This window comes from Coregonus lavaretus (assembly GCF_964263955.1).
Source record: "Coregonus lavaretus genome assembly, chromosome: 16".
Lineage (NCBI taxonomy): Eukaryota > Metazoa > Chordata > Actinopteri > Salmoniformes > Salmonidae > Coregonus > Coregonus lavaretus.
Genome location: NC_140003.1, coordinates 49,207,380 through 49,221,623, shown reverse-complemented (window position 1 = coordinate 49,221,623; position 14,244 = coordinate 49,207,380). Strand labels below are relative to the sequence as shown.

The 14,244-nt window shown below is 46.6% G+C and overlaps 1 protein-coding gene across 1 annotated transcript in view; it reads right to left on the bottom strand.

Annotated features, from left to right (window-relative positions):
- LOC311143879 (uncharacterized protein) overlaps positions 1-14,244 on the bottom strand; it is a gene marked incomplete at both ends in the record, with an annotated part of 70,369 nt that overhangs the window by 44,231 nt on the left and 11,894 nt on the right. Inside the window, 2 exons of the mRNA XM_084179750.1 lie at positions 4,607-4,644; positions 4,911-5,065. Of these exons, the coding sequence (XP_084035876.1) occupies positions 4,607-4,644; positions 4,911-5,065 (193 nt within the window). The remainder of the gene's footprint in view (positions 1-4,606; positions 4,645-4,910; positions 5,066-14,244) is intronic.

Genomic DNA, 14,244 nt, shown 5'->3' with positions numbered 1-14,244 from the left:
ACCTAACCAGGTTGCAGGCACTGGTTACAGTTTTAAGCTTTCTCTTGAGTGGGCAGCCTGATGAAAGCCTGCCAATATTTAAATCATCCAGCAAATATACCTCTCTGTTGATATCAAATACATTTGGTTCTCCACCTTTGACATTTCTGTCTTTTCTGTAGATCTTATAACCATGTATAGCAACCATTGTATCATCAAAGGTATTACAGTGGGGGGGAAAAGTATTTAGTCAGCCACCAATTGTGCAAGTTCTCCCACTTAAAAAGATGAGAGAGGCCTGTAATTTTCATCATAGGTACACGTCAACTAGAACAGACAAAATTAGAAAAAAAATCCAGAAAATCACATTGTAGGATTTTTAATGAATTTATTTGCAAATTATGGTGGAAAATAAGTATTTGGTCAATAACAAAAGTTTCTCAATACTTTGTTATATACCCTTTGTTGGCAATGACACAGGTCAAACGTTCTCTGTAAGTCTTCACAAGGTTTTCACACACTGTTGCTGGTATTTTGGCCCATTCCTCCATGCAGATCTCCTCTAGAGCAGTGATGTTTTGGGGCTGTCGCTGGGCAACACGGACTTTCAACTCCCTCCAAAGATTTTCTATGGGGTTGAGATCTGGAGACTGGCTAGGCCACTCCAGGACCTTGAAATGCTTCTTACGAAGCCACTCCTTCGTTGCCCGGGCGGTGTGTTTGGGATCCTTGTCATGCTGAAAGACCCAGCCACGTTTCATCTTCAATGCCCTTGCTGATGGAAGGAGGTTTTCACTCAAAATCTCACGATACATGGCCCCATTCATTCTTTCCTTTACACGGATCAGTCGTCCTGGTCCCTTTGCAGAAAAACAGCCCCAAAGCATGATGTTTCCACCCCCATGCTTCACAGTAGGTATGGTGTTCTTTGGATGCAACTCAGCATTCTTTGTCCTTCAAACACGACGAGTTGAGTTTTTACCAAAAAGTTCTATTTTGGTTTCATCTGACCATATGACATTCTCCCAATCCTCTTCTGGATCATCCAAATGCACTCTAGCAAACTTCAGACGGGCCTGGACATGTATTGGCTTAAGCAGGGGGACACGTCTTGCACTGCAGGATTTGAGTCCCTGGCGGCATAGTGTGTTATTGATGGTAGGCTTTGTTACTTTGGTCCCAGCTCTCTGCAGGTCATTCACTAGGTCCCCCCGTGTGGTTCTGGGATTTTTGCTCACCGTTCTTGTGATCATTTTGACCCCACGGGGTGAGATCTTGCGTGGAGCCCCAGATCGAGGGAGATTATCAGTGGTCTTGTATGTCTTCCATTTCCTAATAATTGCTCCCACAGTTGATTTCTTCAAACCAAGCTGCTTACCTATTGCAGATTCAGTCTTCCCAGCCTGGTGCAGGTCTACAATTTTGTTTCTGGTGTCCTTTGACAGCTCATTGGTCTTGGCCATAGTGGAGTTTGGAGTGTGACAGTTTGAGGTTGTGGACAGGTGTCTTTTATACTGATAACAAGTTCAAACAGGTGCCATTAATACAGGTAACGAGTGGAGGACAGAGGAGCCTCTTAAAGAAGAAGTTACAGGTCTGTGAGAGCCAGAAATCTTGCTTGTTTGTAGGTGACCAAATACTTATTTTCCACCATAATTTGCAAATAAATTCATTAAAAATCCTACAATGTGATTTTCTGGAATTTTTTTTCTTAATTTGTCTGTCATAGTTGACGTGTACCTATGATGAAAATTACAGGCCTCTCTCATCTTTTTAAGTGGGAGAACTTGCACAATTGGTGGCTGACTAAATACTTTTTTCCCCCACTGTATCTAAGTGAGTTTCAGAGATTGTCAGAATATGAATATCATCTGTTACTAGCAAATTATTGATTTCATGAACCTTGTTTCTTAAGCTACATATGTTAACGTGGGCCATTTTTAGCACTTTTCTGGAATGCTTGATTGTTTTTATTGCTTTACTGGGAAGCTTAGCAGCAGTAGATGTGCTCATGTTATTTATATTAGTGCAGGGTGAGCTGCACACAGTGGACTTCCTACTAGGGGCACACCGTCTCAGTGCTAACAGTATAACTCTGCTTCATAGGCACATTAATACTGCATTCAGTAGCTGTGGGATCAGCAGAGGCATTCAGGGCAGTAAGAGTGACATACAGTAAATTAGGTTACTTACATTGTGTCTTCCAATGCCCCTGGGATAATGTACATTTACTGAAGTATTATGACAACTCAGCGACACAATGGTAGGGATTAACTGAGTTAGGCTTGGGTCATTGATAAGTCATTGTCTCAACGCAGCCTCATAATGCTGTGAAAGGACCCAGGAACCCAAATTATTTGGGTGGATCCCATCCTCCTTTTAAAACGAGCTTTGCTTCCAGAAGGTATCAGAATTGTCAATAAACGTTATACCCACAGAGCTACAATAGTCTTGTAGCCAGTTATGGAGGGCTAAAAGTCTGCTGAAACGTTCAATGCCATGACTTAGGGAAGGCAGAGGGACAGATATTGTGGGGCGTTTGTTGGTGTCAAGCAGTGACCCAATCAGTTCTTTAAAATCCAACTTCAGCTGTTCTGAGCTGCTGCCCTTCATAATGTCATTGAATCCCATTTCCTGATACAGGTTTAAAATGTTTGGGAGCAGCTTATTGATGTCCTGTACTCGTGCTCCTGGATACCACAACGTTTTTGGTCCAGGGACTGAGACATTTCTCACCATTGAACTGCCCAAAACAACGGCCAGAGAAGGGAATTGATAAATCCTCCCATTCCCATTCCCACCCCTCACACAATTCGTTGAATCTTTCACGGGCCAATGAGAAGCAGGATAGCGTACACCCGCTGCTCCCGGCGATAGGTCCAGACCTCCCACAGCAGGCAGTGCCCCGTCAGATCCAGACAGAGGGAAAGGAGCCGAACTCGACGACGAAGCCGCTGCTGGAGTCAGTGTAGTTGGAGTTAGCACCACCGTCACAGACACAGGCAGTCCCAGACACAGGCAGTCCCAGACACAGGCAGTCCCAGACACAGGCAGTCCCAGACACAGGCAGTCACAGACAGAGGTGCAGGTAAATCAGGCTCCAGTGCAGCGAAGCTATTCCTCATGTCAATCTGCTCCGAACATCTCGCAGTCACTCCAGTCCGCTTAGCAGCATGCCGCTGCCTTCGGTTTCCACGACTTGTGACATGGGACCAGCACTGATTGGAACAATCCTCTTGCTGTTCTCCGTCTACTTCACTACAGGATGGAGGAGGAGAAGCAGATGGAGACGACTTCCTTGGCAGGCAAGTTCCAGGTAGAACAGGCCATTCAGATTGGGACAGATGACAAGGCGGGGAAACACCCATCGGGCCCGAGCAGCATCCAGCCATAGGAGTTGAGAACGAGAAAGTTCCAATTTGCGTTTTCCCCATAAGTTTGCGCAGAATTGAGATTTGTTTGTTAAGCATAGTGTTAGATTAATTTGTATTTTAAGAATAATGACTAAAGGATTTCACCCCAAATACAGTATAAATGTGTGAACGGTGTTAGAGTTATAATGTAGTATCAACCCACTAACAGAGGGGGGCGGGACTAAACATTCCAGGGTGAAGGGGACTGAGAAAACTGGTTAAAAAAAGCCTCCTGAAGGTGGGCGGAGCAAAGTGCCTTTGTGTGTCAAGAGGTATAAAACAGGAGTGTATGGGTTTTGGCGCCAGAGCTCTCCATGAATAAAAATACAGATCATTCTTGCTGGTTGTGGACCTTGAATCATTTATGATTAAAACCAGAGCCTTACAACCTCTGGTAATGATTCAAGCTTAGGTTGAATTAGAGATAGAAATTCTCATGACACAAAGCCACCTCCTTCCTGTAATCCTCCGCATTGGAACTCCGGATTGTCAATATTGTCCCTGACAAGAGCATAATAAACACAGCTTCTACAGCGCTGGAAACGTTCGTTAGCTATTCCAGGCGAAGTGAGCTCTATTGCAACCTAGCCACCTAGCTAGCTGGTTAGTTGGTAGCAGGTGTTGACACAAACGCTTATGAACATAATTAAATAAAACAAAGTAGAACAAAGTAAAACTTTGGAAACAGAAGCCACAGGTCAAGGCGCAGGAGGTATTAGAGTTTGTGACAGGAAATTACGTGGACAGGAAATGTGAGAGCACTGTGATTAGCTGGGCCTGGCTCCCCAGTTGGAGGACCTGGCTCCCCAGTGTGTGCACCCCTGCCCAGTCATGTGAAATCCATAGGTCCTAATGAATTTATTTCAATTGACTGATTTCCTTCTATGAACTGTAACTCAGTAAAAATATTTTGAAATTGTTGCATGTTGCGGTTATATTTTTGTTCAGTATAAGTCAACCAATAGAGGCCAAGTGTTTGAGTGCATGCATCCTTCAAAGATCTAGAGCACGTGTCAAACTCATTCCACGGAGGGCCGAGTGTCTGCGGGTTTTCGCTACTCCCTTGTACTTGATTGATGAAAAAAGGTCACTAATTAGTAAGGAACTCCCCTCACCTGGGTGTCTAGGGCTTAATTGAAATGAAAAACCAAAAAACCAAAAACCCGCAGACACTAAGCCCTCCGTGGGACGAGTTTGACCCCCCTGAGAGATACCTGTCATCAGGGTGTATTACCACGGGCCTCCCAATCTCCTGGAATATACAATAAAGATGATCAGTTATGTTGAAATTGTTGAGACTAGTCCAGGGGGTTTACTAGTACATCAAGCTGCCTCACGCTACAGAAACAGGAGACAGGCTCCTGCCCTATGGGCCGTTCTGGATCACTCTACAGAAACAGGAGACAGGCTCCTGCCCTATGGGCCGTTCTGGCTAGGACAAGGCTTACTTATAGTGAAACCAAATGCCTTTGACAAAATGGTACATTGACAAAATGGACAATTTGTTCTTGTTATCACCTGTCCATGAGGTGGATCTCCAGGGAGGTGTTTGGTACTCTCTACCCGCCAAAGAGGCTCTGTCTCTGGGATGGGACTCATCTGAACCCTGGGTGTCTCAACCATGACTTCAAACTTCACACGCCTCAGTAGCCTAGCCTCCTGCTCCTCCAAACCTGTTAGAGACAACAACAATAACAATAACAACAACAACAACAACAACAACAATAACAACAACAACAACAACAAACAAACTACAAGATCATTTAAATGTTGACCTGCTGCTCTCGATGGATGACATTACATGACAGAATCAATGAATGCTACTATTGATGGATAACAGTTCAATAGAATTACCATTGATCTACTCTGACATTTTTTTCACCTTTATTTAACCAGGTAAGCCAGTTGAGAACAAGTTCTCATTTACAACTGTGACCTGGCCAAGATAAAGCAAAGCAGTGCGATAAAAACAACAACACAGAGTTACATATAAAAAATACAACAGAAAATATATATACAGTGTGTGCAAATGTAGTAAGTTATGGAGGTAAGGCAATAAATAGGCCATAGTGCAAAATAATTACAATTAGTATTAACACTGGAATGCTAGATGTGCAAGAGATTATGTGCAAATAGAGATACTGGGGTGCAAGTTGGGTGGGCTAATTATTGATGGGCTGTGTACAGGTGCAGTGATCGGTAAGGTGCTCTGACAACTGATGCTTAAAGTTAGTGAGGGAGATAAGAGTCTCCAGCTTCAGAGATTTTTGCAATTCGTTCCAGTCATTGGCAGCAGAGAACTGGAAGGAATGGCGGCCAAAGGAGGTGTTGGCTTTGGGGATGTCCAGTGAGATATACCTGCTGGAGCGCAGACTACGGGTGGGTGCTGCTATGGTGACCAATGAGCTAAGATAAGACTGGGATTTGCCTAGCAGTGATTTATAGATGACCTGGAGCCAGTGGGTTTGGCGATGAATATGTAGTGAGGACCAGTCAACAAGAGTGTACAGGTCACAGTGGTGGGTAGTGTATGGGGCTTTGGAGACAAAACGGATGGCACTGTGATAGACTACATCCAATTTGCTGAGTAGAGTGTTGGAGGCTATTTTGTAAATGACATCACCGAAGTCAAGGATCGGTAGGATAGTCCGTTTTACGAGGGCATGTTTGGCAGCATGAGTGAAGGAGGCTTTGTTGCGAAATAGGAAGCCGATTCTAGATTTAACTTTGGATTGGAGATGCTTAATGTGAGTCTGGAAGGAGAGTTTACAGTCTAACCAGACACCTAGGTATTTGTAGTTGTCCACATACTCTAGGTCAGACCCGTTGAGAGTAGTGATTCTAGTCGGGTGAGCGGGTGCCAGCAGCGTTCGATTGAAGAGCATGCATTTAGTTTTACTAGTGTTTAAGAGCAGTTGGAGGCTACTGAAGGAGTGTTGTATGGCATTGAAGCTTGTTTGGAGGTTTGTTAACACAGTGTCCAATGAAGGGCCAGATGTATACAAAATGGTGTCGTCTGCGTAGAGGTGGATCTGAGAGTCACCAGCAGCAAGAGCGACATCATTGATATACACAGAGAATAGAGTCGGCCCGAGAATTGAACCCTGTGGCACCCCCATAGAGACTGCCAGAGGTCCAGACAACAGACCCTCCGATTTGACACATTGAACTCTATCTGAGAAGTAGTTGGTGAACAAGGCGAGGCAGTCATTTGAGAAACCAAGGCTATTTAGTCTGCCAATAAGAATGCGGTGGTTGACAGAGTCGAAAGCCTTGGCCAGGTCGATGAAGACGGCTGCGCAGTACTGTCTTTTATCGATTGCGGTTATAATATCGTTTAGGACCTTGAGCGTGGCTGAAGTACACCCATGACCAGCTCGGAAAACGGATTGCATAGCGGAGAAGGTACGGTGGGATTTTAAATGGTCGGTGATCTGTTTGTTAACTTGGCTTTCAAATAGTTTCGAAAGGCAGGGCAGGATGGATATAGGTCTGTAACAGTTTGGATCTAGAGTGTCACCCCCTTTGAAGAGGGGGATGACCGCGGCAGCTTTCCAATCTCTGGAGATCTCAGATGATACGAAAGAGAGGTTGAACAGGCTAGTAATAGGGGTTGCTACAATTTCGGCTGCTAATTTTAGAAAGAAAGGGTCCAGATTGTCTAGCCCAGCTGATTTGTAGGGGTCCAGATTGTGCAGCTCTTTCAGAACATCTGCTGTCTGAATTTGAGTGAAGGAGAAGCAGGGGGGGTATGGGCAAGTTGCAGCGGAGGGTGCAGAGCATGCTGTGGCGTCTCCTGTGGTAACTCTGTGACATATAACAACGGCTCAAAAGAAGGTCATGAGCATGCTGCACAGCCAGAGTTGTGGGTTCGACTCCCGGGGCCACCCATACGTAAAATATATGCACATATGACTGTAAGTCGCTTTGGATAAAAGCATCTGCTAAATGGCATATTATTATATTATATAAACAAACTGTGTGGCATATGTTCTGATAATGTTGGAAGGCAACTTTTGCTTCCTGAAAAACAGGTTTGCCCTTTAAGTGCAGTAAATAACATCTATTCAGAGGTAGAAGGGTGAATTGATGAACCTGTTTCATTACATGGGGTTATACTGGTTGCTTCCCAAATGGCTATTCATTATATAGTGTACAACCTTCTGGGCCCTGTACTGTGTAGAGGAGATAGTCCTACAATGGTTCGTGGGAATGGTGGGATCCAGTATTGTCATGGAGTCTCTACCTCACATTCATAAATCACAGGGAGTGTCTTTTAAAACCTAGTACCACTTTATTTCTCTAAAAATCCTCAGATTAATCCACAGGTCCCAATAATATATTGATCATCTCTCTCTGAAGTGTGTCTTACTAATACTCCGACTGTTGTCCTCTCCTTCATTATTAACCCTAACCCTCCTAATATTGTCCCTCTCCGTCATTACTAACCCTCCCACTGTTGTCCTCTCCATCATTACTAACCCTCCCACTGTTGTCCCTCTCCATCATTACTAACCCTCCCACTGTTGTCCTCTCCATCATTACTAACCCTCCCACTGTTGTCCCTCTCCATCATTACTAACCCTCCCACTGTTGTCCTCTCCATCATTACTAACCCTCCCACTGTTGTCCCTCTCCATCATTACTAACCCTAACCCTCCCACTGTTGTCCCTCTCCATCATTACTAACCCTAACCCTCCCACTGTTGTCCTCTCCATCATTACTAACCCTCCCACTGTTGTCCCTCTCCATCATTACTAACCCTCCCACTGTTGTCCTCTCCATCATTACTAACCCTCCCACTGTTGTCCTCTCCATCATTACTAACCCTCCCACTGTTGTCCTCTCCATCATTACTAACCCTCCCACTGTTGTCCCTCTCCATCATTACTAACCCTCCCACTGTTGTCCCTCTCCATCATTACTAACCCTCCCACTGTTGTCCCTCTCCATCATTACTAACCCTCCCACTGTTGTCCTCTCCATCATTACTAACCCCCCCACTGTTGTCCCTCTCCATCATTACTAACCCTCCCACTGTTGTCCCTCTCCATCATTACTAACCCTCCCACTGTTGTCCTCTCCATCATTACTAACCCTCCCACTGTTGTCCCTCTCCATCATTACTAACCCTCCCACTGTTGTCCTCTCCATCATTACTAACCCTCCCACTGTTGTCCTCTCCATCATTACTAACCCTAACCCTCCCACTGTTGTCCTCTCCATCATTACTAACCCTCCCACTGTTGTCCTCTCCATCATTACTAACCCTCCCACTGTTGTCCTCTCCATCATTACTAACCCTCCCAATGTTGTCCTCTCCATCATTACTAACCCTCCCACTGTGGTCCTCTCCATCATTACTAACCCTCCAACTGTTGTCCTCTCCATCATTACTAACCCTCCCACTGTTGTCCTCTCCATCATTACTAACCCTCCCACCGGCTGTCTCTGCCAGGCCGGTTCCCCTCTCCACTGGGGTTCTCTGCCTCTAACCCTGTTGCAGGGGCTGAGTCACTGGCTTGCTGGTGCTCTTTCATGCCGTCCCTGGGAGGGGTGCGTCACTTGAGTGGGTTGAGTTACTGATGTGATCTTCCTGTCTGGGTTGGCGCCCCCCCCTTGGTTTGTGCTGTGGTGGAGACCTCTGTGGGCTATACTCGGCCTTGTCTCAGGATTGTAAGTTGGTGGTTGAGGATATCCCTCTAGTGGTGCGGGGGCTGTGCTTTGGCAGAGTGGGTGGGGTTATATCCTTCCTGTTTGGCCCTGTCCGGGGGTTTCTTCGGATGGGGCCACAGTGTCTCCAGACCGCTCCTGTCTCAGCCTCCAGTATTTATGCTGCAGTAGTTTATGTGTCGGGGGGCTGGGGTTAGTTGGTTATACCTGGAGTACTTCTCCTGTCTTATCCAGTGTCCTGTGTGAATTTAAGTATGCTCTCTCTAATTCTCTCGTTCTCTCTTTCTCTCTGAGAACCTGAGCCCTAGGACCATACGTCAGGACTACCGGGCATGATGACACCTTGCTGTCCCCAGTCCGCCTGGCCTTGCTGCCATTCCAGTTTCAACTGTTTTGCCTGCGGTTACGAAACCCCTACCTGTCCCAGACCTGCTGTTTTCAACTCTTAATGATCGGCTATGAAAAGCCAACTGAGAGACCTGAGCCCTAGGACCATACGTCGGGACTACCGGCCGTGGTGACTCCTTGCTGTCCCCAGTCCGCCTGGCCTTGCTGCTATTCCAGTTTCAACTGTTCTGCCTGCGGTTATGGAACCCCTACCTGTCCCAGACCTGCTGTTTTCAACTCTTAATGATCGGCTATGAAAAGCCAACTGAGATTTATTCCTGATTATTATTTGACCATGCTTGTCACTTATGAACATTTTTGAACATCTTGGCATGGTTCTGTTATAATCTTCACCCGGCACAGCCAGAAGAGGACTGGCCACCCCTCATAGCCTGGTTCCTCTCTAGGTTTCTTCCTAGGTTTTCGCCTTTCTAGGGAGTTTTTCCTAGCCACCGTGCTTCTACACCTGCATTACTAGCTGTTTGGGGTTTTAGGCTGGGTTTCTGTACAGCACTTTGAGATATTAGCTGATGTAAGAAGGGCTATATAAAATAAAATTGATTGATTGATTGATTGTCCCTCTCCATCATTACTAACCCTCCCACTGTTGTCCCTCTCCATCATTACTAACCCTCCCACTGTTGTCCCTCTCCATCATTACTAACCCTCCCACTGTTGTCCTCTCCATCATTACTAACCCTCCCACTGTTGTCCTCTCCATCATTACTAACCCTAACCCTCCCACTGTTGTCCCTCTCCATCATTACTAACCCTCCCACTGTTGTCCCTCTCCATCATTACTAACCCTCCCACTGTTGTCCTCTCCATCATTACTAACCCTCCCACTGTTGTCCCTCTCCATCATTACTAACCCTCCCACTGTTGTCCTCTCCATCATTACTAACCCTAACCCTCCCACTGTTGTCCTCTCCATCATTACTAACCCTCCCACTGTTGTCCCTCTCCATCATTACTAACCCTCCCAATGTTGTCCTCTCCATCATTACTAACCCTCCCACTGTTGTCCTCTCCATCATTACTAACCCTCCCACTGTTGTCCTCTCCATCATTACTAACCCTCCCACTGTTGTCCCTCTCCATCATTACTAACCCTCCCACTGTTGTCCCTCTCCATCATTACTAACCCTCCCACTGTTGTCCCTCTCCATCATTACTAACCCTCCCACTGTTGTCCTCTCCATCATTACTAACCCTCCCACTGTTGTCCCTCTCCATCATTACTAACCCTCCCACTGTTGTCCCTCTCCATCATTACTAACCCTCCCACTGTTGTCCTCTCCATCATTACTAACCCTCCCACTGTTGTCCTCTCCATCATTACTAACCCTAACCCTCCCACTGTTGTCCTCTCCATCATTACTAACCCTCCCACTGTTGTCCTCTCCATCATTACTAACCCTCCCACTGTTGTCCCTCTCCATCATTACTAACCCTAACCCTCCCACTGTTGTCCTTCTCCATCATTACTAACCCTAACCCTCCCACTGTTGTCCCTCTCCATCATTACTAACCCTCCCACTGTTGTCCCTCTCCATCATTACTAACCCTCCCACTGTTGTCCTCTCCATCATTACTAACCCTCCCACTGTTGTCCTCTCCATCATTACTAACCCTCCCACTGTTGTCCTCTCCATCATTACTAACCCTCCCACTGTTGTCCCTCTCCATCATTACTAACCCTCCCACTGTTGTCCTCTCCATCATTACTAACCCTCCCACTGTTGTCCCTCTCCATCATTACTAACCCTAACCCTCCCACTGTTGTCCCTCTCCATCATTACTAACCCTCCCACTGTTGTCCTCTCCATCATTACTAACCCTCCCACTGTTATCCTCTCCATCATTACTAACCCTCCCACTGTTGTCCTCTCCATCATTACTAACCCTCCCACTGTTGTCCCTCTCCATCATTACTAACCCTCCCACTGTTGTCCCTCTCCATCATTACTAACCCTCCCACTGTTGTCCTCTCCATCATTACTAACATTTTACATTTACATTTTAGTCATTTAGCAGACGCTCTTATCCAGAGCGACTTACAGTTAGTGAATACATATTTTTTTTTATTTATTTTTTATTTATTTTTTATACTGCCCCCCCGTGGGAATCGAACCCACAACCCTGGCGTTGCAAACGCCATGCTCTATCAACTGAGCTACATCCCTACCGGCCATTCCCTCCCCTACCCTGGACGACGCTGGGCCAATTGTGCGCCGCCCATGAGTCTCCCGGTCGCGGCCGGCTGCGACAGAGCCTGGATTCGAACCAGGATCTCTAGTAGCACAGTTAGCACTGCGATGCAGCGCCTTAGACCACTGCGCCACTCAGTGGTCTAAGACCACTAACCCTCCCACTGTTGTCCCTCTCCATCATTACTAACCCTAACCCTCCCATTGTTGTCCTCTCCATCATTACTAACCCTCCCACTGTTGTCCCTCTCCATCATTACTAACCCTAACCCTCCCAATGTTGTCCTCTCCATCATTACTAACCCTCCCACTGTTGTCCTCTCCATCATTACTAACCCTCCCACTGTTGTCCCTCTCCATCATTACTAACCCTCCCACTGTTGTCCCTCTCCATCATTACTAACCCTCCCACTGTTGTCCTCTCCATCATTACTAACCTAACCCCCCCACTGTTGTCCTCTCCATCATTACTAACCCTCCCACTGTTGTCCCTCTCCATCATTACTAACCCTAACCCTCCCACTGTTGTCCTCTCCATCATTATTAACCCTCCCACTGTTGTCCCTCTCCATCATTACTAACCCTCCCACTGTTGTCCCTCTCCATCATTACTAACCCTCCCACTGTTGTCCCTCTCCATCATTACTAACCCTCCCACTGTTGTCCTCTCCATCATTACTAACCCTCCCACTGTTGTCCCACTCCATCATTACTAACCCTCCCACTGTTGTCCTCTCCATCATTACTAACCCTCCCACTATTGTCCTCTCCATCATTACTAACCCTCCCACTGTTGTGCCTCTCCATCATTACTAACCCTCCCACTGTTGTCCCTCTCCATCATTACTAACCCTCCCACTGTTGTCCTCTCCATCATTACTAACCCTAACCCTCCCACTGTTGTCCTCTCCATCATTACTAACCCTCCCACTGTTGTCCCTCTCCATCATTACTAACCCTCCCACTGTTGTCCTCTCCATCATTACTAACCCTCCCACTGTTGTCCTCTCCATCATTACTAACCCTCCCACTGTTGTCCCTCTTCATCATTACTAACCCTCCCACTGTTGTCCTCTCCATCATTACTAACCCTCCCACTGTTGTCCTCTCCATCATTACTAACCCTAACCCTCCCACTGTTGTCCTCTCCATCATTACTAACCCTCCCACTGTTGTCCCTCTCCATCATTACTAACCCTCCCACTGTTGTCCCTCTCCATCATTACTAACCCTCCCACTGTTGTCCTCTCCATCATTACTAACCCTTCCACTGTTGTCCCTCTCCATCATTACTAACCCTCCCACTGTTGTCCTCTCCATCATTACTAACCCTCCCACTGTTGTCCCTCTCCATCATTACTAACCCTCCAACTGTTGTCCTCTCCATCATTACTAACCCTCCCACTGTTGTCCCTCTTCATCATTACTAACCCTCCCACTGTTGTCCTCTCCATCATTACTAACCCTCCCACTGTTGTCCTCTCCATCATTACTAACCCTCCCACTGTTGTCCCTCTCCATCATTACTAACCCTAACCCTCCCACTGTTGTCCCTCTCCATCATTACTAACCCTCCCACTGTTGTCCCTCTCCATCATTACTAACCCTCCCACTGTTGTCCCTCTCCATCATTACTAACCCTCCCACTGTTGTCCTCTCCATCATTACTAACCCTCCCACTGTTGTCCCACTCCATCATTACTAACCCTCCCACTGTTGTCCTCTCCATCATTACTAACCCTCCCACTGTTGTCCTCTCCATCATTACTAACCCTCCCACTGTTGTCCTCTCCATCATTACTAACCCTCCCACTGTTGTCCTCTCCATCATTACTAACCCTCCCACTGTTGTCCCTCTCCATCATTACTAACCCTCCCACTGTTGTCCCTCTCCATCATTACTAACCCTCCCACTGTTGTCCTCTCCATCATTACTAACCCTAACCCTCCCACTGTTGTCCTCTCCATCATTACTAACCCTCCCACTGTTGTCCCTCTCCATCATTACTAACCCTCCCACTGTTTTCCCTCTCCATCATTACTAACCCTCCCACTGTTGTCCTCTCCATCATTACTAACCCTAACCCTCCCACTGTTGTCCTCTCCATCATTACTAACCCTCCCACTGTTGTCCCTCTCCATCATTACTAACCCTCCCACTGTTGTCCTCTCCATCATTACTAATCCTCCCACTGTTGTCCTCTCCATCATTACTAACCCTAACCCTCCCACTGTTGTCCTCTCCATCATTACTAACCCTCCCACTGTTGTCCCTCTCCATCATTACTAACCCTAACCCTCCCACTGTTGTCCCTCTCCATCATTACTAACCCTCCCACTGTTGTCCTCTCCATCATTACTAACCCTCCCACTGTTGTCCCTCTTCATCATTACTAACCCTCCCACTGTTGTCCTCTCCATCATTACTAACCCTCCCACTGTTGTCCCTCTCCATCATTACTAACCCTCCCACTGTTGTCCTCTCCATCATTACTAACCCTCCCACTGTTGTCCCTCTCCATCATTACTAACCCTCCCACTGTTGTCCCTCTCCATCATTACTAACCCTAACCCTCCCACT